The sequence below is a fragment of the Phyllostomus hastatus genome, unplaced genomic scaffold, assembly GCF_019186645.2.
Source record: "Phyllostomus hastatus isolate PE091 unplaced genomic scaffold, TTU_PhHast_1.1 phas_scaffold_93, whole genome shotgun sequence".
Lineage (NCBI taxonomy): Eukaryota > Metazoa > Chordata > Mammalia > Chiroptera > Phyllostomidae > Phyllostomus > Phyllostomus hastatus.
The window spans coordinates 9,710,488-9,736,122 of record NW_025334042.1 but is presented as its reverse complement, the minus strand read 5'-3'; the positions used below and the strand labels follow the sequence as shown (position 1 = coordinate 9,736,122).

Genomic DNA, 25,635 nt, shown 5'->3' with positions numbered 1-25,635 from the left:
GAAAAGCATATCAAAGTTTATGAAAACCATTTAAAAAGTCTTACAAAGAAGTGGTTTTGAAAATTAAGTATTCAGATTGATCACTTTTCCAAGTTCATCATTGTCTCTAGTTCTTAATGGGTTTCTTTTCTTTTCTACATACTATTCTGGAAAGCTAGCACTGCTTTGTTATAAATGAATTGTGGCTGTTGTTCTCAAGTCCTGAAAAATATATCGAAAAGAAATAAGATTCTATTGTAGCAAGGATGATTCTGGGTGGAAATAAAGAGTGGGCCATCAAAATGTTGAAACACCAGATAGTCAGAGTGATGGTTGGGTGCTTACAGAAGGCCTTTTAAGATCTGCCCTAATGCTTCCTGTTAGATGCAGGGATCCTATCCTGCCCTGAGAATCTATGGTTGACCTTAAAAGACTCTTGCTGTTTCTATTTCATTTTGTTCATTTGTTCATTTTGTTTTTGAAAAAACTGATGGTTGCCAGAGTGGAGGGCGGTAGGGAAATGCCAAAAAGGTGAGGGAGATTGAGAGGCACAGACTTCTAGTTATAAAATAAATAAGTGACGGGAATGTGAAGTACAACATACAGAATGCAGTCAATAAAATTATAATAACTTTGTATGGTGATGGATGGTTACTAGACTTACCACAGTGATCACTTTGTAAAGTATACAGCAGTCAAATCACTGTGTGGTACACCTGAAAATAATTTGATGCTGTATGTCAACTATAATTTTTAAAAAGAAGACTTGCAGCCCTGGCTGGCGTAGCTCAGTGGATTGAGCGTGGGCTGCGAACCAGTGTCGCAGGTTTGATTCCCAGCCAGGGTACATGCCTGGGTTGTGGGCTATAGCCCCCAGCAACCGACATTGATGTTTCTCTCTCTCTCTCTCTCTTCCTCCCTTCCCTCTCTAAAAATAAGTAAAATAAAATCTTAAAAAAAAGAAGACTTGCATTCATAAGTGGCCTCCTTCTCAACATTCCCTCCCTACTCCTGCTTTGGACCAGTACACTGTCTACTTCTTTTTCTACTTGTTCCAATCCCAAGCTTTATCAAGTGTTCATGCTACTCTAGATTACTCTTCCCGATCCCTCCAAAATCACATTGTTCCCAAAAGTCATATCTTTCTTTGGCAATTATTTCTAAATTATCTCCTTCCCAGACAGTATGCATTTCCACACAACTCTCTTTTTTAAAATGCTGTTTTTCAATTATAGTTTACATTCAGTATTTTGTATTCATTTCAGGTGTACAGCATAGTGGTTAGATAATCACGTACTTTACAAAGCGATTTCCCCCAATATTTCAAGTGCCCACCTGGCACCACACATAGTTATCGCAATGTTATTGACTGTATTCCCTATGCTGTACTTTACATCCTATGACTATTTTGTGACTACAGATTTGTCACAAAATACTATTAATCCTTTAACCTTCTTTACCCAGTCCCCAACCTGCCTCCCCTCTGGCATTCATCAGTCTGATCACTGTATCTATGCATCTGTTTCTATTTTGTTTGTTTATTTGCTCATTAGATTCCACATATAAGTAAAATCGTACCCTTTCCTCCACATCCTTGCCAACACTTGTTGTTTGTTGATTTATTGCTGATTTTCCCATCAGCCTTTTTTAGACTCAACTTGGAATTATCTCTCATTTATTTCTGTCTTCAGTGTTTGCCCTTAATTTTTCTTTTGTGCCACATCACCCACATCACTTGGGTGAAATTATTAAAAGAAATTAAAGTAATAGAAGTTCTAGTACCATGGGTGAAAATCACATTTATTAAATGGAAAAAGGAAGGAAGGAAGGGAGAGCTGTTATAATTCTAGGGTTGGTGGATTCTAAGGGAAAGAACTCATGTCCAGTAAAGAGCCAACATTCTAAAATGAGTTAAGAGAACAACAGAACATAAGGTTTAGCACATGTGCTAATATTAATGTCTTTCTTCCTCCATGAAGAGTGGGTAAAAGACAAAGTCAGTCTTGAACCTAGCTCTTAGAAACAGGTTAGCGCAGGGTCAGGCCAACTTTTCAAAGTTATGTAAAAACAATGTTATTTTAAAAGATATATATTATCTGACTGTTAAACACTTTTCAACTCTTATTGAAAAATCTGTATGTATGAGGTCTGTCCATAAGGTATCCAGCCATGTAATATGAAAAAGAGACATTTATTGAAGAAGATACAAGAAACATTATACATAGGACAGTGATACCTCAGTTTCCTTCAAAGTAGTTACCCAGGGACCTCGCACAGTTCTCCCTATTGCTATTAGCTGCCCCGTCATATTTTCCTGAGTCTCATCGATGGTCTAAAATCTCTTCCCTTTCAAAGGTGGTTTTAGTTGTTAGAAAAGCCAGAAGTCACAGGCACAAAATCTGGGCTGTAGTGGCACTTTGTCACCTGGGTGATTTGATGTTTTGCTAAAAAATTCTGCACAAGACGTGATGCACAAGTGGGTGCGTTGTCATGATGAAGCTGCCAATCACCAGTTTCCCGTAGCTGCGGCCTTCTGGATCATCAAAATAGTTTCCATGGAGGAATGTTTAAACTTAATGCAAAATTCAATGCAGATTCGTTGCTCTACTCACTCAGTCACTTTGAATGTGACAGCCATACAGTACACATTCTCACTCAAGGGCATTTACCGCTACCACTGACTAGTACAGTGAAATTGTCATTGTTCACCCATGTGCATTCCAGTCTACTCTCCTTAGCTGCCAGGTTACACTGATGTCGTGCAAACCATTCTCATTATATTCATTATATTAACAATGGCTGGACTTTTTCTGGACAGACCTCATATAGTTCCTTTTGGTGCTTCTGGAATTTCTACAATAAGGGATCTCAGAGAGCTCTGTAAACAAGTCAGTCTTCACAAAGGCCCTCTAAGGTAAAATGGCAAAACAAACCACTCTAGAGCTAGAAAAATTTTAGGTCATGAGGGGAAACTGTAGGCCAGGGAGATTAAGTTATATGTCCAAGTCCTATCCATCAGGACTGGCTCAGAATGCTTTCCATGATATCATACTGCCACCCTCCCAACCATTTCCATTATATTGATGTTGAAATTAAAGAGAAGGTAACCTAACACTGATATTAGCCTAAGATGGGTGGACTACCATTGTTAAATATCTGCCATGTCCTGGGCACTGTACTGGGTGAAGTGTGTCATACAGCCAGACCTGAGCAGTGCTGGTAACCAGCCCATCCAGCTATCACCTCAAGAGTGAACAATAAAGTGCGTGTGTGTATGTTTATTGAACTGGATAACAGACTTCCTCATACTCTGTTCTGGGAGAAAAAAATGTAGGCAATTCTTTTCTTCCATATTTTATGGAACTGTTGAATTGTGATGTGGTGATGTTGTTTTGGATAGAAACAAGGCAGAAAGCTCTGCTCTGGCTGTCAGAAGGTATGTGCTCTTTTGCCAGCTCTATTGCTAGCTCTCTCAGTGATCCTCAGAAAGTTGATCATCATCTCAGGTCCTCGGTTTTCCCATCTGAAAAAGCAGGTCATTGAAGGGTCCCTTCCATTCTAAGAGTTTGTGATTGTAAATGGAGGTAGCCCCTGAAATATCCAACCAAGATTTAACATACAGTCCCAAGTATTTGTGAAGAATACAGTTCATTCTGCATTGATAACTAGGTAGACAATCAGGCTCTGTACAGAGTTAGCTCTCAATGTTAAAGTCTCAGGATATTAGTTCTGTACTCTTAGTGATCTAAGATCTAATGAGTAATCATCTCAGAAACATATGCAAACCAGGAAATTTGCTACACAGACATCCTTGGGTACACACTTTTGCATTTATCAATTTCTGATATTTTCAAAATGCAGAGATACATTTTAATAACCAATGAACGAGATCACTTAGAGTAAGCCACAGTATGGTTTGAGAATGCTTCCCTCCGTCAGACCCACCTCTTTCCCTTCTGTTTTCCTTGTGTTCATTCACCACAGGAGATTTTGCTCAAAGAAGCACACGAGGGCTCCGTCTTTGAAGTGCCTGCAGAAGATGCTCTGCAGTCGAGAAGCCAGCAGTTTATAAACCATAATGTGTGTCTACCTACCAGGCTCTTTTTATCCCTGAAACATTTTATTCCATAGAGAGCAAAGGCAGCACAGAGAACAGACACTTCAAAGGCTAAAATGTGGAGTGTTTACTTAGATATCCAGACTGCTGGTTCAAGTGAAATCGGTGCTTAGGGTGCCTGAGTACTTTCTCTTAAAGACTTCCCTCTATCTATCTCCTCTTTGCCCTTCTTCCATTCTGGGTGCTCTGATTAGCAAATGAAATTGTTTTTCCTTTTATGGGCCACCTGTAAAAATACGTTTATTTGCTCAGAGTTCTCTTATTTTGATAATGTAGCAAATACACCATTCTTCTTCTTAGAAAGTGCTATGTTCTTGCCACTGAGGACAGTAACTCTCTACTTGCTAATCTCTGTCTGCCTTGCCCCTATGAAAACTGAGGAAATTACAGCACTGAGTGCTGGGAGAATAAATTACTTAATATATATTAAAAAATTAGAGAACATGTGCACAAAATGTTTCAATCACTGTTATTTCAAAATATTTCTGGACAAATATATATCTGAGTGTGTACAGAGAAGCTCATATAAATATTTACTAATATTCACTTAAAATTAGTAGAAGGTTTCCTTGCTATGTTAAAAAGAATTACCTATTGTAATTTTTTAAAATCACCCATTAATTTTGTATTTGTAGGCTAGAAATATAATTTATAATGAATATTTATCTGAAGAGTCCTATGTTCACAATTAATAATCATCCTTAAGCAGAACTTTTTCCCATGATGGACCTTAAAATCCCTGTATGGAAAGAGAGAAGAGTCACTTACTGATCCCCCACTGCCCCCTACAGTATGAAATTCCCACTGAGCTAAACCTGTCACAACCTAAAATGCAGGCACAAATGGACAATCATCAGTATCATTGGAAAGTTTCATCTGGAGGCCTAGAAATAAGCCACACAAGAATACTAAAAAGGCCATCCATGCATATTCTGTTGTGAGTATGGAGTAGCTGTTACAAGCCATTCAGCGGCAACGCCTGTGCCAAGAGCCTGTACAGTGATCAGACGCTTTGACTCAGAAATTCCACTTGGACTGTGGAACTCAGTCCTGAGGAGGTAGTAACCCTAATATGGAAAAAGTTTTATGCATCAAGTTGCTATTGACAGTATTATTTGTAACAGTGAAAAATTATCCAAAGACATCATCTAAATAAGAAAATGTTTAAATAAACTACAGAATATTGTGCAACTGCTAAAAAATCATTTACAGAATATGTAATAATGTGGGAAACTGTCCCACTGTCTTTAAGCAAACAACAAACAATAAAGGACAGAAATTGTTAGTTCAATGGAAAAATACTAGGTGGAAAAACACCAAAATATTAAAGTTTTCTTACATGAGTTAACTATACATTCTGCTTTCTCTTTTTCTTTATTTTTCAAAAAGTTTTAGAAGGTATACTAGTTTATGATGGAAAAAAGTAATGAACTTAAAATGAAACTCTGTAAGGATTCATAAAAAGAAATAGTTATACCCAGGAAATTAAGCACTGCAAACTCTAATGAAGTCCAGTTTATGTTCCTGAGTAAGTAATGGGTCTCACAAGTTATAATTACTACAAAGACAGCTTGAAATGTGAAAAAACTCCATTTGCAACAGAGAGACAAAATCTGAGTTGATTCCTTAGTTCTTTGTAAAGAGCCATGCTGGGAATAATTGTTTTAAGTATCTACAAAGGAGCTACTATTTGGAGAAGGACTTAAATGGTAAATATTAGTAACATAGCCATCCTGTTTACCTTCCTCAGAGTGTAACTCCTAAAGTCAGTTTATTAGTCAAATTGAATGGACAGAAACCAAACTAATAGGAAAACCAGATAAAAGTTGTGTAAGATAGATTTTAGTAGCTTTTATTAACATTATTCAGGCCAACAGTATTTTGAAAAGTGAATTCTGCACAAAGTTTGTTTTATTTTTCTGGTACAATTAACCCCATTGTCCAGGCCATTTTTCTTTCTCTGATTTGAATTCCAACACAAAAGCAAGAACAAGGGGGAAATCATAATGACTAATAATAAATCACAGACCTTTTAGAGCCAAAGGAACCCCCTTATTTTACAGATGAGAAAGAAAATGAAATACTTTTCTGAGGTCCCAAATAGATGGTGTGGGAGCCGGGGCGGAAGCCAGGTCTCCTCAGGCCAGCTCAGTGTGACACTAGTTCAGGGAGTGGGACACCATCTCTGAGAGTGGAATGTGGGCGTCCTGCCAGCGGCTCCCCAGCCTGGGCTCTGTTACACTCCCTTTGTTCGACCTCATGGCTCCCACTTACCAGGAACAGCTCATTAACACAAAGGGAAGAAAGGACCCAACTTTTTCAGTGTCTACTATGTGTCAAGTACTTTGCACACATTATGCAACTGCATTTTGCTGCTGGTGTAAACAGAAAATTAATTATTTCCTTTTAGTGCTTGAAGAAACCAAGGCCCCTCAAGAGTTTAAGTTGATCAGAATTTGGCCCCATACTCCATTTGCCTCTTTGATTATAAGTTCTCCCACCATTAGGCAGTTAAGGGATAAAATATGGCATATTAGTCAGAATTCTCCAGAGAAAAGGAACTAGTGGGATAGATACATAGGTAGGTAGGTAGGTAGATCAATTGATAGATAGATAAATAGACAGACAGGTAGATAAATAGGTGTATTATAAGGAATTGCTTCATGTGAATATGGAGGCTGATAAGTCCCAAGGTCTGTAGTTGGCAATCCAGAGACTGAGAGCCAGTAGTGTAGTTCAATCAGAGTCCAAAGGCCTGGGAGTGAGGAGAGCCAATGGTGTAAGTTCCAGTGTGAGAGCAGGCAGGCTCAAGATCCAGAGCCAGAGCCAGTGTTTCAGTTTGCAGGCAATCAGACAAAAGTTCTCCCTTATTCCTGGGAGGGTCTGCCTTTTCGTTTTATTCAGACCTTCAACTGATTGGATGAGGCCCACCCAAGTCAAATGTTAATTGCATCCAAAATGCCTTTACAGAAACATCAAGAATAATGTTTGACCAGATGTGTGGACACCCTAAGGCTCAGGCAAGTTGACACATAAAATTACTTATTGCACATCATGTTCTTCAGTACGATCGGGGCCTGGACTAGGGGGAGGCAAGCAGGATGACCAGAGCACAAATTTACAGAGGCTCCCACTCCTTGGTTCATCCACACAGGCACCCTGAGTACCTCACTAGTCTCACCTAGTCGTAGCCCATGTCCCACTCCAAAGGGAAGGTTTGATTACCTCTCTTAACTTGAAGTATTTTATACTCAGGGAAAAACTTTCTCCAATGACATAAATACCATTCCAGAAGAGTTTTGGATATGCACAATTTCTCAAGGAATTGATGACAAAAAATATCTTGAAATACCGAATATGAAAACAAACTTAATGGTAATTATTACTATGCTTACTATGGAATGGAATGGTAATCCACTTATATTTTCCACTGAAAGTTTCCTTATAATTTAAATAGTATTTATTGAATGGGCCCTTATTTATTTTTATTGAAAGGCAAAAGCATTTCCATAAAATCACAAACACAAAAATCTTTTGTGCATTACAGAAAAATGCACAGCTATTAAAGATCAGCTTTGAGTTATTTTACTTTTGGCAAATGGCCACTCTCTGAGAATTATACAGTTATTCCTCATATTTAGTTATCTACAGTTTCACTAATGCATGGCTTTTTGCAGTTATTGAGGACTAAATGAACCTTATGAGATAATATAAATGAAAGCATGTTTTTATCCATTAAGTGCAATACAGAAAGGTGTCACTGCTATTAGCAGAATACAGGACAACTCTTACTTCAGTTCAAGAGAGTTGTACCAGTTTATACTCTCTCCCTCAGTTTATGGGTAAATAAATGCTCCCTCAAATCCTAGATAATGTAGGGCATGCAATGATAATTCCAGACTCAAGTCAGCAGATATCCAAGAATCAGGTAAGTGTAATCATCCAACTTTGGGAGCCAAAGACATTCAGCCAGTCTAGAGTCAAGTAGATTTTTGTATTAGTTCTACCGGTCTTCTGAACTGTATCTTGACTTAGATGATTTGATGTTTATCTTGTAAGGTGGGACTGTCTAAATGAAACTTTTCTTTTAAAATTAATTCGGAAACTTCTGGTCAAGATGCCCCCGTAGGAAGACATGGCTTGCCTCTTTACGCAGCCACATAAAAATTAAAACTAAAATACAAAACAACCATCACTCAGAACCATCAGAAATCAAGTTGAATGGAAGTCTGACAACTACAGGATTAAAGAAACTACATCCATCGAGACTGGTAGGAGAGGACCGATTGCAGGCCTACTACATTAGGCTACACTACCAAGACACGGAGTCAAAGCAGCTCTACCTAATACATAGAAACAAAGACAGGGAGGCTGACAAAATGAGGACACAAAGAAACATGGCCCAAATGGAAGAACAGATCAAAAAGAGAAAGAGCTAAATGAAATGGAGATAATCAATCTATCACATGCAGAGTTCAAAACACTGGTTATAAGGATGCTCAAGGAACTTAGTGAGGACCTCAACAGCCTAAAAAAAGGTCCATTAGAAATGAAGGATACACTAATTGAAATAAAGAACAATTAATAAAGAAACAACAGTGGAGTGGTTGAAGCCAAGAATCAAATCAATGATTTGGAACATAAGGAAACAAAAAACAACTGATCAGAACAAGAAGAAAAAGAATCCCCCCAAAATGAGGATAGTATAAGCGGCACACTGGTGTTTTCCTCTCTTTATCCTTTCCCCTCTCTCTAAAAATAAATAAATAAAAATCATTTAAAAAATGATTTGGATAGACATTTGGCTACTCTTGTATAACCTAAAGTGAAATGATATCCATACAACCACCAGGGTTCACACCCAGGCTCTGCAGGTGACTAGGGTGTGAACTTGGGCAAGTTACTTAATTTCTCTACATCTCAGTCTTCTTATGTTTTAGTGGAGATAAAAATAGTACCCTCAACTCATAGAACTGGTCCAAATATTAAATGAGATCATCTATGTAAATTACTGAGAAGAACCACTGGCACACAGTAAATGTCCAGTAAATGTCAGTTCTTATTAGGCTAAATCACATGAAATTCAACCACTTTGACATACTAAAAATGTCCATTTCAAGTAAGTCAGCCTAATATTTATTAAAGCCATGCTATTTTAACCTCCTCAGACAATGTAAGCTCATATTGGTCAGGGTCTGCAGTATGCATGAAATAAATGTGTCTAAGTAATGTAGATGCAGGTTCAAGAAAATCTTGATTTCAAAGAGTTCAAGCTGCAGTTTCATCATGGATTCTGGAGTCAGACCACCTGAGTTTAAACCCTGGCTCCACTACCTCTCAGTTGTGGGACCTTAGGCAAGTTGCTTAACCTTTTTGTGACCCAGTTGCTATTTCTGTAAAATGGGATTATTAGTAGTGCTTATCTCACAGGGTTGTTTGTGAGGATTAAACTAGATAGTCAAGGAAAGTGATTAACACAATGACTGGCAATTTGAATGTACTTAAGTGTTAGCTATTTTCCTCCTCTTCTTTTTTTTGAATCTCCTCCTCCTCCTTTTTCTTGCCCTTGTTCTTTACCACATGGGACTTATAGACCAAAAACTGACTTCACAATTCTAGAAGTAAGACAGTTATTCTCTAATGTAGCAATGAATTCTTTTCTTATCAGAGTATAAAGAGGGAAGTACCAGTAAATTTCATCTCTGACAATTTTATACTTTTGATAAGTATTTAGGAGTCGAGGCTGAAGAAATACAAAACTGTTAAGTGAAGTAGCTGGAGAAACTGGGGCAGCTGGAATAGAGAAAAGACAACGTAAAGAGGATGTGAGCTGTCCTCAAATGCCTGTGGGCTGGCTACCAATCAGAAAGAGGTTAAAAGGCACTCCAGCAGGCTCCAGAGGTCAGGGGCAGGATGAAGGCCGGGAATTATAGATGTGACTGGGCATTCCAGTGGGGTGTCGATTAGGATTGGAGTTTCAGCTGTATCTCTGGTGGTCTGTGGCATGCATGGGGTTCAGGGGACCTGCTAATAGGGTGTTTGTTTATGTAGTTGCCCAGTGACTCCAGTGACTAAGCAGATGGGAGGCAGAGATGCACATTTGTACTGAGAGATTCTAAGTCCTGGCTCTAAGGATGAGGCCTAATTTCTATGGGACATGCATGGGCTGCAGGAAGTTAATGTTGTCTTCATTTGGAATCAGGGTCTTAAGCCATGCTGCTTTAGGTACTAAGCAACAAAGTTCATGCCCAACTGAGGTAAGGGCTAGACTTCTTATTTCTGCACAGAACAAGCTGCTCTGAGGCCACAAGGCCTGTGGAGAATGCAGACCAGCTTGGCTCCTTGAGTCTTTACAGCTTAGGAGCATGGCAAGACTGCACTTGGACCTGAGAAGCAGCCTCGAGAAGCAGCCTCTCACCAGGGCCTCACTCAGTGGCAGAGGTCAAGACATGTCCCTCCAGGATGGCATGTGTAGAAGAGCCCTTGTAAGGGGATATGTTTCACAGGAGTCGCTGGTATTTGCCAGAGGAGCAGTAGGAGTCAGGGAACCAGTAGCCGTACATCAGCAATGGGGGCAACCAATCAGTCATCTTCAGGGTGTAAATGCAAGGCAAGATTCTCCAAATGTGAGTCCACAGACTGGTAGTCTTGGGATTTTCAACTTACACCAGCAAGGCAGGTTTTGAACTATGACAGAGAACAACTTTCTATGATTGACACAATGAGAATTATGACATAAATTCTGCTTTAGTAGCTTCCCTGCCACTGAGCATCTTCAACTATGGGTTGAGACACCACAGCTCATGGATGCTTCAGAGAAAGGTTGGGTTTGATGGGGTGGATGAACCCTGCAATCTCTTCCAATGCTGCTATTCTGTGACATCTAAAAATACAGCCAGAGAAGACAAAGAAAAAACTGGGTGAACATGAAGCGATAACTCAAAGCTTGATTCCTGCATGAAATCCAACAGTTATTTAATAGGAAGAAACAGGTGATCAGTGTATAGTGAAATCATTCACATGTTTAGTTATTTAGGATGAGCTCTCAAAATACAAGTTTTAATGCTTTCAGTGTCATTGAATCCGAGGAGATTTTTTTCCCTAACTTACTGAATATATTAGTGGTCTATTGCAGTGAGTTACATAAAGATCACAGTGCCCTACAAATGGGTCTGTTAGAGAGCAACTCCATAGCCTTAAAATATATTGAGTTGGAAAATTTCATGAAGTAACTTTTACATTGCCATCTGCTGGCTACTGCTATAAGTAACAGAAATATAAAGATAATCTTAAATCCTAATCAAGCTCCAACAGGGAATAGGAATGTTGACTGAACTTATAAATGTTAGGAATCAAATCACTTCACCAAGTACTCAGAAGCCAAATAACAGAGTAATTTTACAAGTCTTTTGGTGATCCATCTGGCTATTGCCTTAATAGGAGATGTCCTACTTGGACTTGACTTCAGTTGTGAGTCCTCCCCAAAACTGCTTCCTCAAGGGTAGTTCTGTATGTTTAATTTGGGAGAGCTGACTTGCTCTGTTATCTAGTGGTATAAGGTCACTTGTATTTATTTCCAAAAAATGCAAGTGAAAGGTAGGATACATTAGGCCAAGCTATCTCAAGTACATAAAAGCCATGAAGTTCAGTAAAGAAGTTGCTCCCAAGGTTCATATCTTAGGTTTACATTTCCCAGGCTATGCCCTGAAAAACACCAAGAACTCCATGCAGATACTTCACCCCTCTCCCAACAGAATAAATACTCCCTCTTCAGTACTTTAGAGCACCTTGTTCATATTGCAGTTAGAACACATTTTAAATTATATATCATTGTCATTTATTGGAGGGAAAGCTTCATACACATTTACCATTTTTCTTTTTAGCATTCAGCACAAGCTTTGGCATTAGGTAGGTCCTCAATAAATATTGAGTTGATGTTGAAGGAAGAAAGGAAGAAAAAGAAGGATCCAAAGTCTCCAAAATCAGTACTTCTATCTTATATTTCAGGACTTAGCTCTAGACTCATTTTCAAACACCTGTGAGACTTTACCATCTGACTGTTAAGTGGAAATTCATGCTCAGCAATTTCCAAATGCATGCCACTGTCTTTGAACCTCAAACTATTAATCAATTTCCTGTCATTTATTTTTCAGCTAAGACATAACTGTCTGCACAATTATCTCAGAGTTATCCTCTATTCTCTCATTTCCAGAACACCCACATTCACCAAGTCCTGTCAACTACCGTGGGAGATAGCTCTCCAGTTTGTTCCTTCCTCTGTTTCCCACTGCTTGCCTTAGTTCACATCCTTGTAATCTCTTGTGCTGTCTTAAATAACTCCCTAATTGGCTCCTAGTCTTAAACCAGGGACTGAATCCTTACCCTCCATCTGCCACCAAAGTTATCCTTCATGCAGATAAAATATTATCATCTACTTTTAAACTTTCAATGGCTCCCTGTTTTCTTTAAGACAAGTCATCCCAGCAGTCTCCAACCTTTTTGGCACCAGGGACCAATTTTGTGGAAGACAATTTTTCCACTGACAGGGTGAGGGGGCAAGGGTGGGGAGGGGGGCAATGGTTTCAGGATGATTCAAGCACATTACATTCAAGCTCACCTCCTACTGTGAGGCCCAGTTGCTAACAGGTCTGCACCAGTTACCAGTCTGCAGCCTGGAGGTTGGGGACTCCTGAACTATGGCATACACTTTTTTAGATCTATATCATTCAGATCTGTTCCATAAGCCCTATTCATTCTGAACCATCATATTTCAACTACACCAATGACTCTGAATCCTGTGTAGCTCTCCGTGGGTCATTAGGTTCATACCTAGAATAACCATCCCCATCTGCCTCAGCCACTCTCTGCTTACTGAACATCTTTTGTGACCCGGTTTAGATGTTACCTCCTCTCTGATATCTTCTCTAAAATAGATTTACTGGATCTCTAGATTTACTGGATCAATGGCAAATCCTCTGGATTTATTCTCCCATAAAACTTTTCTTAAGGTATTTATTGGGGCCTACATCTAAGCCATATGAGGGCTCTCTGCAAATTATGGAGAAGCGTCCTCTCTGGGCAGTGAATCTCTGTGTCCAGCTATAAAACTGGGCAAATGAAGTGTGGGTTGGATTTCAACTTAGTCAGGCTGAACTTGCTGCTTTGCTCAGATTCCCTTATCTAATGAAAAACCTTATCTAACTGTACATATTGACCCTGAGAACTTATCACAATTATTATGATTTCTTTATTGATGCCACAGTCTTTACCACCAGCTGGTGAATTCCTAGAAGGCAGTTATAGCAATTAAAACTTGTATTCTTAGCTCTGACTGGTATGGCTCAGTTGGATGGGCATCATCCTGCAAAGTGAGAGGTCACCAGTTAGATTCTTGGTCAGGGCACATGCCTGGGTTGTGGGTTTGGACCCCAGTCAGGAGTGTACAAGAGGCATCCAATTGATGTTTCTCTCTCACATCCATGTTTCTCTCCTCTTTCTCCCTCTCTCAAAATAAATATATAAAATCTTTTTAAAATTTTGTATTCTCAGAACCTAGGACATAGTAAGTATTGATAAATGTTTTTTTAATTGTTATTTTTTGAAACGAGGAGATATTAAAAAAGTTTTCAAAGTAAAATCTCCAAAGTGTGTAATAAACATGCACATAAGTGTTCTTGGCTGTAGAGTCTTGGGCAACTAACTTGACGCCCTTAATGTTCTAGTTTCTTCATCTATAAATTAGACATAATGACAGTTCCTACCTCAGGGTCGTTGTGAGGATCTGATGAGATAATATCTGTAAGTGCTTAGAGGAGTGCGCAGCCCAGGTTGTGCATTATGTAAATATTGATTCTTATTATTAACGTAGGAAAAATAAGGAGTAGTCTGAGATGAACCTCTTTAAATTTGACAAGACAATTTAGAGGAAGAATCTTTTTGTCTTGATTTTTTCAAATCATAGAAATAGATATTACAGTTTGTATAAAGATATTACCATAAATATTACATGATTAAAGATGTTTTATTTAAGAAACAGGATTCTAATATTTTAGAATTTAGAAGGAGTTTGGAGGTGACCCAAACTACTTTTCTTATAGGTGGAAGAATTGACTTAAGTGACCTTTCATGGCTTCAAGTGTTTCTCCATCTGGCCTTACCAAATGTCCAGCTTCGGCTTCCCTCTCCCTGGCCCTCTATGTCCTACCTTCCACCCATCAAGCCCCAGGCTCAGGGTCCATTAGTCTCTCTCAGAATGCACTTGTACAACTCCCTTGCCTCTGCCTGTGACAGTCCTTCTAACTGTGCCTCATTCATGCCTCCGTCTCAGTTGATTAAATAGCTTTATGCATGTTCTTCAAGTCCTAGTTCTATTGTTACGTCTTGTCTAGTAAAGCCTTCCCCCTACTTCCTCAGCCAAAATTAGCTGCTTCCTCCTCCATGTTCCTGGAGCTTGCTCTGTGATTATATCTCTATTTAGCACTGATGAAAGCAAGGACTAGGATTGAATCCCTACTGCATAGGCTTGAATCCCAGCTCTGCCACTTACTCTCTGTGTTTCCTTTACTCCGCTGTGTCTCAGTTGCTTTATCTATCAAATGGGACCTACCTCATATATTCATTCATCCAACAGACAGTTTTTGACTGCTTATCATGTGTCAGGAGCTGTTCCACACCTGGAGTTGTATGGTTAACAGGACAAAGTCCTTGCTCTCATGGGCTTACACTGAACAGAAGTCAAACCATTAAAATCAAATATAATCAATTATATCATTATACTAAGTGCCATGAAGAAACAGACAGCAGAGAAGGAGACTTAGAGTAATGGGGGGGGGGTTAGAGAGGGAAGTCAGGGGAAGGCTCTTAAAGGAGGTGACATTTGATTATACAAGGGACAAACGCAGAAGCAAGCCATAGAAGTCAGGCAGGAGTGCATTTAGGTGGAGGACACTTCCTATGCAAAGGCCCAGAGGCAGGCGGGATGAGCTGGGGGCAGAGAGATAGAAAGGCCAACAGGGCAAACTGCCAAGTTAGTGAAGCTGAGAGTGGGAAGAATTGAGCCACTCCTTCCTAGCACCAAGACTTTCAGATTGTTATCTCCTAAATATTTCCCCAATCCACTTTACACTTCCCTTCTCCCTAATCTTCTATCTTATACCTGATTTCTCCCCATACAGTCAACTCCTCTTGAAGCTATTTCCCATCCTGCTGACAAGATGATCTAAAGATGAAACTCTGACCCTATTGTTCTCTGCTTTGTACTTCTCTGTGGATTGACTTAACATTGCTTACAGAGTAAGTCCCAACTGCTTTCATGCTGGACAAAGTCCTTTAGGATGCAGCTCCTGCCTACCTCTTCACTTCCTACTTTACACAGACACTATAGCCACGCCAAAGTACTAGTTCTCCAAATAATGTATTTCTGGGCTCTGTGCCTTGCTTCAGGCTGTTTCCGTTCCCTTAAAAGGATTCCCTCTCCCAGATTTTCGCTTGGCTAACTCAAATCAGACTCAGCTCAGAGTTATGTCTCTGTGTGCTCATTATAACCTGGGAATGCATCAGTGCTTCCACAATACCACTGAGCAGGAATTATTAACAGGCCAATATATACATATATCTGTCTCTCCAGGTAACTTTTAATTTTCTCAAGGGCAGAGAATTGGTTCTTAGTGTTTTTCCCCCAGAGTGTGGTCTGAGTTCTGGCCAAAAGCAGCTAAGCAAGGACTAGGTTTATCTCCTTTCCATTGTTGCCAGATAAGAACTCCCTCCTTAATCTCTCCCTTGTCCCAGGCCCACAATGTTTAGAGGCCCTGCAAGATTTTGTTCAGGTGAATGGGGTTCCAAAGATGCCTGAAAATTTCAAGAGTCTCAATCATATTTGTCCATAAAATTAAAAAAGAAGACAAAATGTACAGCTCAGAATAGACATCCACATGTGTATCCGAGAAAAACTGGGAAGAACAGAAATTGTCCTGTGACTTTCAAGTTTTACTTAATAAGTTTTAAAAGAAAATGGAGCTCTGGCCGGTGTGACTCAGTGGGTCTAGTGCTGGTCTGTGAGTCAAAAAGTCACTGATTTAATTCCCAGTCAGGGCATATGCCTGAGTTGTGGGCCAGGTTCCCAGCTGAGGGTGTGCAAGAGGCAACTGATGGATGTTTCTCTTCCTCTGTTTCTCCTTCCCTTCCCCTTGCTCTAAATGTGAATAAATAAAAATCTAAATAAATTTTAAAAAGTAAAATAGATTACTTGAAGAAGCAAGCTTATTTTAAATAAATTCATTTCTAGTGTTCAACTCTCATTATTTAAACTAAAGGATACCCAGCCAAACATGATTTCTATACCTTTATTATACTTCTCATGATACTTTAAAGAATAGTATAGGAGTTGAGAATAGAAGCTAAGTCAATTCTTTTTCAAATTAACATATTATATTCCTTATTTAAGCTTTGTTTTACATTAAGTTCAAAGTTCTAGTTTCCATTACAAAACTAAATTGACTTATTAAAATCCTATGCACTAAAAGAAAGCAATATTTTATAGTTCCATGACCTAATCACTTAAAAAAAATACTGTGGAGCTGATACTAATTATCACAAACTCTTCCAAAAGTTTAGAAAAAAGAGTGAACAAGCGGTTGTGGAAAAGCTACTGTCCACCCAACACATACAGCAAAGACTGACTTAATACATCTGGGAACAAACTTTCAAAATATTGAATCCATTCTCTTCAGAGCAGAGAAGAGAGAAACCTCCCTGAATTGTTTCATCTTATTCCCCTTTTTGTCTGTTATTTGACCTTGAAGTCCCCTTTACTGAATTTCTATTACCTCTCAAATGAGATACAAGGACCCCCATGATTATCTAAAACATGCCTTCCCCTTTAAGACCTCCAGGCACTTAAACATCCTGAGCTCTCCACTTGGAAGGCATTTGTCTGATGAATGCTTAAGCTATCTTTAGGAATTAATTTAGACAACACCTGCTCAATAGAGTGCTCCTGGCTCCCTTCCTCCTCCAGGCAGAGACAAGAATGGTCTTCTTTATGTTCTTAGCCAAATCTATACTTTCTAACCTCATTTTAGTGAGTCTGATGAATTTTTGTTTCCCAGACTATGAGCTACCTGAGGGCAAGGACCATGTTTATTCCTCTTTGTATGGTCTGTGACTAACTCAGGTGTCTGTGATTGTTGATTCAGTGAGTGCTTGAAGCAGACAGAAATGCTGCATGAGAAAACAACTCCCCATCCACTAAGGAAAGGTAACCAATTTATTCCCATGTTGGCAAGTGGGGCAAGTTGGTTTAATTACTACAGCAAAAGAAGCCCTGATCAGACTGGCTACAGGATGAAGCATTTTCACTAAACTCTTCATTCCCAAAGTTTTCCTTCACGACACCCATCCTATTCATCAGGGACATTTAAGTTAAATGAGTTTAATCCCAAACAAAATGCTTTATTGAATATCATACATTTCGCTTCACCACAGCAATTTAAAAGAGTTTTATTTGTGCAAGCATTTTAAAGTCAGGAATAAACACGGAGAATAGCAGTGAAGGGTTTGTTTACGCGCCTTGACACCACTGTGTAAGGAAGACATAGTGGAGTTTACATTTATGCCATGTAAATCGCTATAGAACCAGATGTTGCTTACAGGGTACCTTGTAACTCATCTCCTCTAAGCAATAAAGCTTTTTTTTTTCCTGGCAAAAGTTTGAGGAACTTACTGCTGTTTTGTATCAGCAGATACAACAGATGGCTGGCACATGCCTGCTTTGCTAAATGAAATGGGCTCTCTGCAGAATTGCTCTTTGATCCCTAGTGGCATGTCCACAACACCACAATGCAAAACGCCACAGCACAGCACAATCTAAACATTAAAGGTTTAAAGCTGCGTTTTTGCTATGAATACCTCCTTTTTAAAAAATCATGCCCATGATATGTAAACATATTCACATTCCCACTTTGAAACCATGGAAAAGAGGTTAAAAAATAAGGCATTTCCTCCTTTTGGTGATATAAAACCACGTCAAAGGTATGACGGCAAATCCCGGGAGTGCAAAGGTATGCAGCCACTTGGATTCTAACTACCAAAATAATCATAACTCCATTAGGAAAAAATGTGGACAGTATATATTAAGGGATTTAAATAACAATAACAGTAATAAGCGTTACCCTAACTTCAGAGTTGAAAGGAGGTGTTTAAGGGTATTTGGCAGTTCCTTTGAAGAGAGAGAGGAGATACTTGAATTTAAATTCACTATTGTTTTTCTTTGATTTTTGTCAAGGAGAGGAAGGAAAAAAGTATTTTAATACAGGTCTCCTTAACTCAACCACCAGTCTAATGGCAAATTTGAGACTGCAAAACTGCAGGCAATTTAATGGGACCAATGTTACATTGTATCAAATACTACATTGCAAAAACAAGCTTTCTGGACCTTTGGGGGCATTTTAATGACAGAGTTGGATTATCCAGTTGATGTTACAGAAACATGTCCAGTTGATATTACAGAAGCAATAGATTAATTCTATTTTTTTTAATTAGCAAAAAAGAAAAAAGAAGAAAGGGAGTCAGTTGTCAGGAAAATAGCCTGTTTATACTTCTTTTTTCAGGGGGAATTTTCCTCATTTTAAAGCTGAATTTGGGTGCTACTAACAGGAATCATTCATAAAGACACTACTATCCAGGCAAAGTTCTTCAGCTTTCTTTAGATTTGATTTTGTGTTATTATTGTTATTGTTTTGGCAATTTTCAATAATTCAAAACATTTCATTTTTAATTGATAGGGAGCTAATAAGGGTTATGAACACATTTATAATTAACCTTACATGTTGGAAAATATTTCACTTGATACATTGTATTTTCAGCATATCTAATATTTCCTGTTTTCCAATGGTTACACATAAAACCAAGCAGCACATTTTTGCAGTTTAACAAAATAAAATCAATTCTTCTACAATATCCACATAACCACCCACCTCTCCAGGAAAGCAGACAAAATTCTGATCTTCCTTTCCTATACCTACAGTATAAGACTTTTAATTTTTGTTTTTAAACTTCATGAAATTGAGGGACATGAAGGCATATCATTGATTTCTGGTGGTTAAAAGAACTGTGAGCCCTATATGTGATAAAAAGCTTATTCTAAGATCTGGACCTCTTGAAACAAGTGGTTAGATCTTGCTAGCATCCAGGTGGGAAGTTTGAAGTTAATATTGGCCACTTATCTTCACCCAGAGAATTTCTATTCTATAGACACCAGTTCACCCCAGCCCTGCCAATCATCACAGAAATCCAGGCATTTGGTCACAAGGAGGTTGGAAAACTAGTATAGATGGCTTAGCTTAAATCTATTATCACTACTAAAAAAGCCAACATAAAAAGGGATGATGCCCTGGCTGGTGTGGCTCAGTGCATTGAGCACAGGCCTGCGAACCACAAGGTCACTGGTTTGATTCTCAGTCAGGGCACATGCCTGGGTTGTGGTCCAGGTCCCCAGGGTGGGGCACACAAGAGGCAACCACACAATTATATTTTTCTCCCTCTCTTTCTCCCTCCCTTCCCTTCTCTCTAAAACTAAATAAATAAAATCTTAAAAAAAAAGGGATGCCCTATTAACTAGGTTCTAGTCTCGCAGTACCTTGGCTCTGTAATGCAGGTGATAGAATGTATTATAGTTATTAAGATCAAGTCTATATGATCTTTATAAAGATCATGTAAGATTTTATCAAACATTTATTGTGTGATCTATATAAATAAATTTTTTTGGCCTTATACTAAATTCATTCAAGTAGAAATCAGCAGCAGTGTCCTAATATTAGAATTCAGATTTGTCTAACGAAACTTCTCATTAAAATTTTATTTGAAAGCCATTAAGTTTAGAAAGGCTTACTTTTCAAGTAAAATGTTTAATTAGTGCATAGTTTAGAAAACTAAAATGGTTGCTCATGGCCCCTACCTGTCTCAAATTCAGAAAAAAGTTAGAATAAGGGATGTCTCATTAAAAAATATCAATTATTAACAGTTACATGTAGTAACAAAGAGTACATTTCTTTAATTACTAAAATCCTTTAGGCCTAAGCCTCTTTAGTAGAAATTATTCTCTCATCTAATAGTCTTGAGATGGGGCATGACAGATAATGAGTATTTTAAATGGGTGATAAAAGTGGAAACAGGGTTTTCCATGGAAAATGAGGACTTCAGGAAGAGAAAGAGGCCAGGTAAATTTCATTTCGGGCAGGAAAACCTTCCAAAGCAGATTTTCAGGGATCTCAAGATACTGGTGGTGATCCAATGTGGGGGGATTCATAGTTATAGTGAATTTGGGAGGATCCGTAGATATAATCAGTCATGAAAACCATTTGTTTCACCATTTGTTGAGTGATGTGTAGTAAAAAAATGCTACTAGATGATAAATATACATAAACTATAATACAGAACACTATACAACTTTAAACTCTAAAATACACTCTTTCACACACAATGTAATGTAAAATAATTTTTAAATTATAAATACATATTCGTGAAAAAAACAAAATGTAATATATGCAGATGTAACTAATATTTACACCTTGTAGCAGCAATTTTCAACTTTTTCATCTCATGGCACACATTAACTAATTACTAAAATTCTGTGGCACACCAAAATATATATATTTTTTTACCAATATGACCAACAAAAATAGGTGTAATTTTTATTCATTCACACCAAACAGCTATTGTTGTGTTGGCCATTGTCATTTATTTATATTATTTGACAATCTGTGGGAAAAGGGCTGTGACCCTGACTAATCTGTCAGGTATTGCATATTTTAAAAATTTTTGTGGTACATTGGTTGACAGTTGCTGCCTTGGAGGATCAGACATTTATCAAATGTTTTTTCCTATATCTGCCTACATATTTCAATTTTTACTCATATCAGTGATTATTTCCTTAGGATGAACCACTGCAAGTAAAATTTCCCAGTCACAGTATCTATATCAAACCTTTTGCGATCAGATTAGAATTGCCCTGCAAAAAAGCTGACATGCATCAGCCACATATGAGTATGTACAATTCTCCACATCCTACAAACCACTTTAAAAAAAACTTGACCAAATGATGTGGAAAAATGAATATCACTGTAATTTTTATTTGCATTTGTTTGAAGTAGAACATGAAAGTTATTTTAAATGGCCACAAGAACACCTTGGGTTATTGGACTAATCATTTATTGGAAGTATATAACACCTACTGCCTCTATGAGGTGTTCAATCCCAAAGTTATTTTAACTTTCTTCACATGTTTCCCAAACACTTAAATATGAAGTTTAAATTTTCATTAATCAGCTCTGGGTTGTCTTTGTGCTGAAATCCCAACATGTTTGATATTACTTGGATGAAATAACTAGATCAGGGAATGAACTTTTCATTTTCCTTGTAGATGTGTTGATGTGGTTTGGCTATAGCCAGAGATGCCTTTGAAAGAGTTTAATTGCTATTGAAGTCATTGTTTTTCCCATCAACAAAATTTCCATACATTCTAAAAACTATGGTGCTAGAATCACATAACTTTGAATAAAAGGGGTCAAATTTAAAAACACGCCGTTTGGCATTGTAAAGGTCCCACCCCCTCACTACCCTCCTCCCTAAGAAAAACAGCCACCTGTGGTCACCCAACCAGAGCTGACTGAGCACAGAGAGGGGGATAATTTAAGTGAGGTGCTAACATTGTCCTGCATGATGAGATGATCCACATGGGTAATCAACACCCAAAACGGAGCTTCATCTCCATGCCAGTTCTACCATCTTCTCTAAAGCCCAAGAAGCAGTATTCCTGAGGGCGTTTGATGAGCAATCTGTTTTGTACTCAACAATATTCCAGTGTCTGCAGACATGCACTGTGCTATAAGGCAACAGGGGAAATAACACAAAATTTAGGCTTTGCTTCAAATTCCATTCTTTGGAAGACAAACTCAGATAAAAATAAATAAATAGATAATAAATAAGAGCTATTGATGTTTTCTGCTTCTCCTACAGTTACCAAACCCTTTCAGCTAGGGAGGAGTGCAAGTCAAGTTATCTAATGGATTTTATGAATCCATAAAAATACAGGTAAGGAAACACTAAAAAAACCCACAATTAATATTGATCCCATTTGACACTGGTCAAACACAAGTAAACAAAATTCAAGTGAAACAAAAGAATAATAAAAAGTCCACTTATTGACTCATTACTGGTTTCATGATATTCTAAAATTAATTGTCCATAAAGTATCTATAAAGAGGGAATTGTAGGAAGAAAAGCAATAATCTCCCTTTAAAGTGGTACAAGTCTCAGTGAACTTATCTGCAAAATGGGGGTATCAGAATAGATGGCCTTCTTGCTATAAACTTCAGTAGATACAAAACATTTCTCTCCCTCTCTCTTAATCTCTCTCTCTCTCTCTTTCAGCACCAATGGAGTGTCAGAGGATTTAGATTTGATCTACTTTAGAAAAGAAAGATGAGAGAACAGATCTGAGAGAAAAGAGACAGCTAACAGGTAATTAAAGGGAACCAAAGTGGTTTCTCAATTCAAAATAGTTACTTTTTATAAAGTGGGGGGTTTTTTTTGGATCACATTCTTCATGAAAATATCCATTTAAGTAATTTTAGGGAAAAAAGTCCTGAAAAGTGATTTTAATTAAAATTTCAATGATTTTCACAGAACACATTTTAACAAATAATGAGCAAAAGAATTTATTACTTACCATTTCATTAGAGGTCATTTATGAGATACTGAAATCGTACAAAAAGTAATGTATAAAAACAGCTAATATGCTAGGAAATAAAAGGAATACTTCTTTGTGAAAATACATTGCAATTGCAGTTTTCTTTTTCCATATAAAACTATTTAAATAGTAACTTTAAAAAGTCAATAGCCTGCAATATTTTACAAATATTCTTTTTGAGTCTCTGAACTTCTACCAGAAATATATAGCATTCATATAATTCCAGTGAATAACATTCAACATATCAATTTTTTTAAAGCACAATGTCAAAAATACTTATAGTCTTTAAAATTGGTTGTAAAGTACAGATGTCATAACTGATTAGTATATGCTATGGGGACAAAGAGCCTTTTAAATACTATGTTAAATTTTAATGTCAATAATCACAGACAGAAGTGATGTTGGTACTTGGGGTCCAGCAGTCTGAAGACACCACGTCTTATCAAAACAGTGAGCTTAGGCCACAGTGCTTACCCTTTTCTTCTGAGAATTCTTAATTTATGTGACATGTTTAAATAAATGGGAGTTAATTCTTTATTTGCTTTGGAGATAAGATGCAAAATCACTCTCACAAATTATAAATATGTGCCAGACTACACACTATACAGTATTATTTCTACCTGTCATCAGGCGGTAGAAATATTAGAGGGTAATTTTCTCCACCTCTTCTGGTCAGAGTTCAGAACTTACCTGTCCTGCAGCTTGCCAGGTAAAATTCATGGAATGGATATTGACAGGAATAGCTGGCATTCTCTGTTGTGCTTTTCTGAAATCATGTGTGAAAGGGGCCATTTTCCCCTCTGAAACAATCAGGATATCTTCTTCAAATCCTAGTTTGTTTAAAAAAATAAACAAAACTATCAAACTAGGTGGACTTAAAAGAATCCAAATCAGCAACTGCATGCAAGAACACCAAATATTTAGTATGGGTCATCTCGTTTCACAAAGCACCTGCCTTGTTTTCCTCTGGATGTGATAAGAATGATGCCAACAAGCAGATGCTTTCAGGGAAAAGGAGTGGACGTCGAGTTAACAGATGCTAATAAATGCTGGGTCTACCTAAAAACGGAGAGTTGTAGAAACTAGCAACAGCAAGATCAGCGCATGACATCAGCCTAGGTTTCTCCAGAGAGAAATTTATATGCTTTCAGATGGAAAATGGCTAATTAGGAAGGGGAGCAATTTCCCTTGGAAATTAAGTTTTAAAAACATACTAAATGCATGCATCGATCATTTTTTAATGGAAGTTTGAAAGAGAGTGAAAACACGGGCAGAGGAAGGTGTTGGGCTCTGGCGCCTTACCTATGAGCACTCTTGCCTGGTGAGCATCAATCCACAGGTACAGGCTTTCCTCGCGCGGCTGCCCGACCTCTGCCCGCAGCACCAGCAGGTACGGGAGGATGCTCCAGAGCCCGAGCGCGGCGTTGAGGAAGGCTCTTCTCTGGGCCATGCTACTCCGGACCTGTTCGCTGGTGGCTCTCGCTGCTGAAACTCTTGTAGCACCTACAGCAACCTGCAGTGGTGAAGGTCTCACTCAGCGGGAGCTGTGCTCGCTTAGACTGCTGGACGCTAGCCTTCCGCTCCCGTTGCGAGTGAACTAGGGAGAGCCAGAGGAAGAGGGAGGGGAAAGAGCGGGCGCCAGCCGGACAAGAGGAGGGGGCGCGGGAGCGAGAGGGGACAGCAGAGACGCAAGACTGGCAAAGCTGCAGATGCCAGCACGCACGGCGAGGCCAACAGTCAGAGGGTTAAATACAGCGAGAGGAAGAGCGGGAAGGGCGGGCGCCAGTGGGATGCGTGCGAGGAGTGACGAGGCCTAGCCAGCCGCCACTGGTGGGCGCTACGGCTCTCGCGGGGCGGGGCGGGGCGGGGCGGAGTGGGACCCTGAAAGCTGCCTTTAGACTGCAGTGGGCTCAGTGCGAGCGCGCGCAAAGGCGTGCTTGGTGGAGGCGGTTGAGGAAAAGCGTATTTATAGGGATTCCTGGGATTACACTGGCTTGTTCCTCCAGCCAGTCAAGGGAAAGGTGTAGGGAAATAGGGTGAGCTGAAATCTCAGGGTTTGACTGAGCGCCGATGATGATGATGATGGTGATGCCCACGACAAGGACGACTCCCATTTCTACACCGGTGCTAAATGAAGCTGTATATTCTTCCACTTCTCCCTTTCCGCCTATTATTCCTCTCTCTGCAGACTCTATCCTCTTCAATCCGCGCTGCGTTGACATATTCCGCGTTCCCGTGCATTTAAAACCCGAGACTCCAGCGTCCAGTGGTGCCCTGACGGCAGATACCCCTTGCGCACTTGTCAGACACTATGAAGTGTGCTTTAATCCTCCTGGCAGCGCCGGAAAGAGTTCCCTGGGCTCTGGATGACCCTGAGGTCCCTGACCCTGTAGGGTAGGGCTCCCTAAAATTGTGAATATCTTCATATTTGCTGGTGTTTCAGTAAACTTGGAGGAACGCTCTGGTACTGAAATCACAGGCTCCTGAGGACAAGACCAAGGCTCTGGCCTTGCCTGTGGGAACAGTAGTTGGTTGGCCGTGAGTTCCAGCCTAACATACCCACCCGACCCCAGCCAAAAGGACTTAATTTTCCCCCTACCTAATCCCTTGGAGGAGCAAAGAAAACAGGAGCAAAAGGCTTGGGCTATTTATTACGAAAGATTTCAGATTCAGAAAAGTGTTTACTTCTCTTTGTTGTTTAGCACCCAAATGCCGAGTGAGACAAATGCCTCCTCAAGGACTAAGTGTCTGGGCTGGGGTGGTGTTTCACTCAGTGCTTGGTGCTGTAGTGGAC

At 39.0% G+C, this 25,635-nt stretch overlaps 1 protein-coding gene across 1 annotated transcript in view; it reads right to left on the bottom strand.

The window, feature by feature from the left end:
• WIF1 (WNT inhibitory factor 1) overlaps window positions 1-24,659 on the bottom strand; it is a 73,404-nt gene extending 48,745 nt beyond the window's left edge. The window contains exons 1-2 of the mRNA XM_045829574.1: window positions 24,144-24,659; window positions 23,532-23,671 (exon numbers count right to left, since the gene is read on the bottom strand). Coding sequence (XP_045685530.1) covers window positions 23,532-23,671; window positions 24,144-24,291 — 288 coding nt within the window. The 5' untranslated portion in view covers window positions 24,292-24,659. The remainder of the gene's footprint in view (window positions 1-23,531; window positions 23,672-24,143) is intronic.
• Window positions 24,660-25,635: the final 976 nt, after the last annotated feature.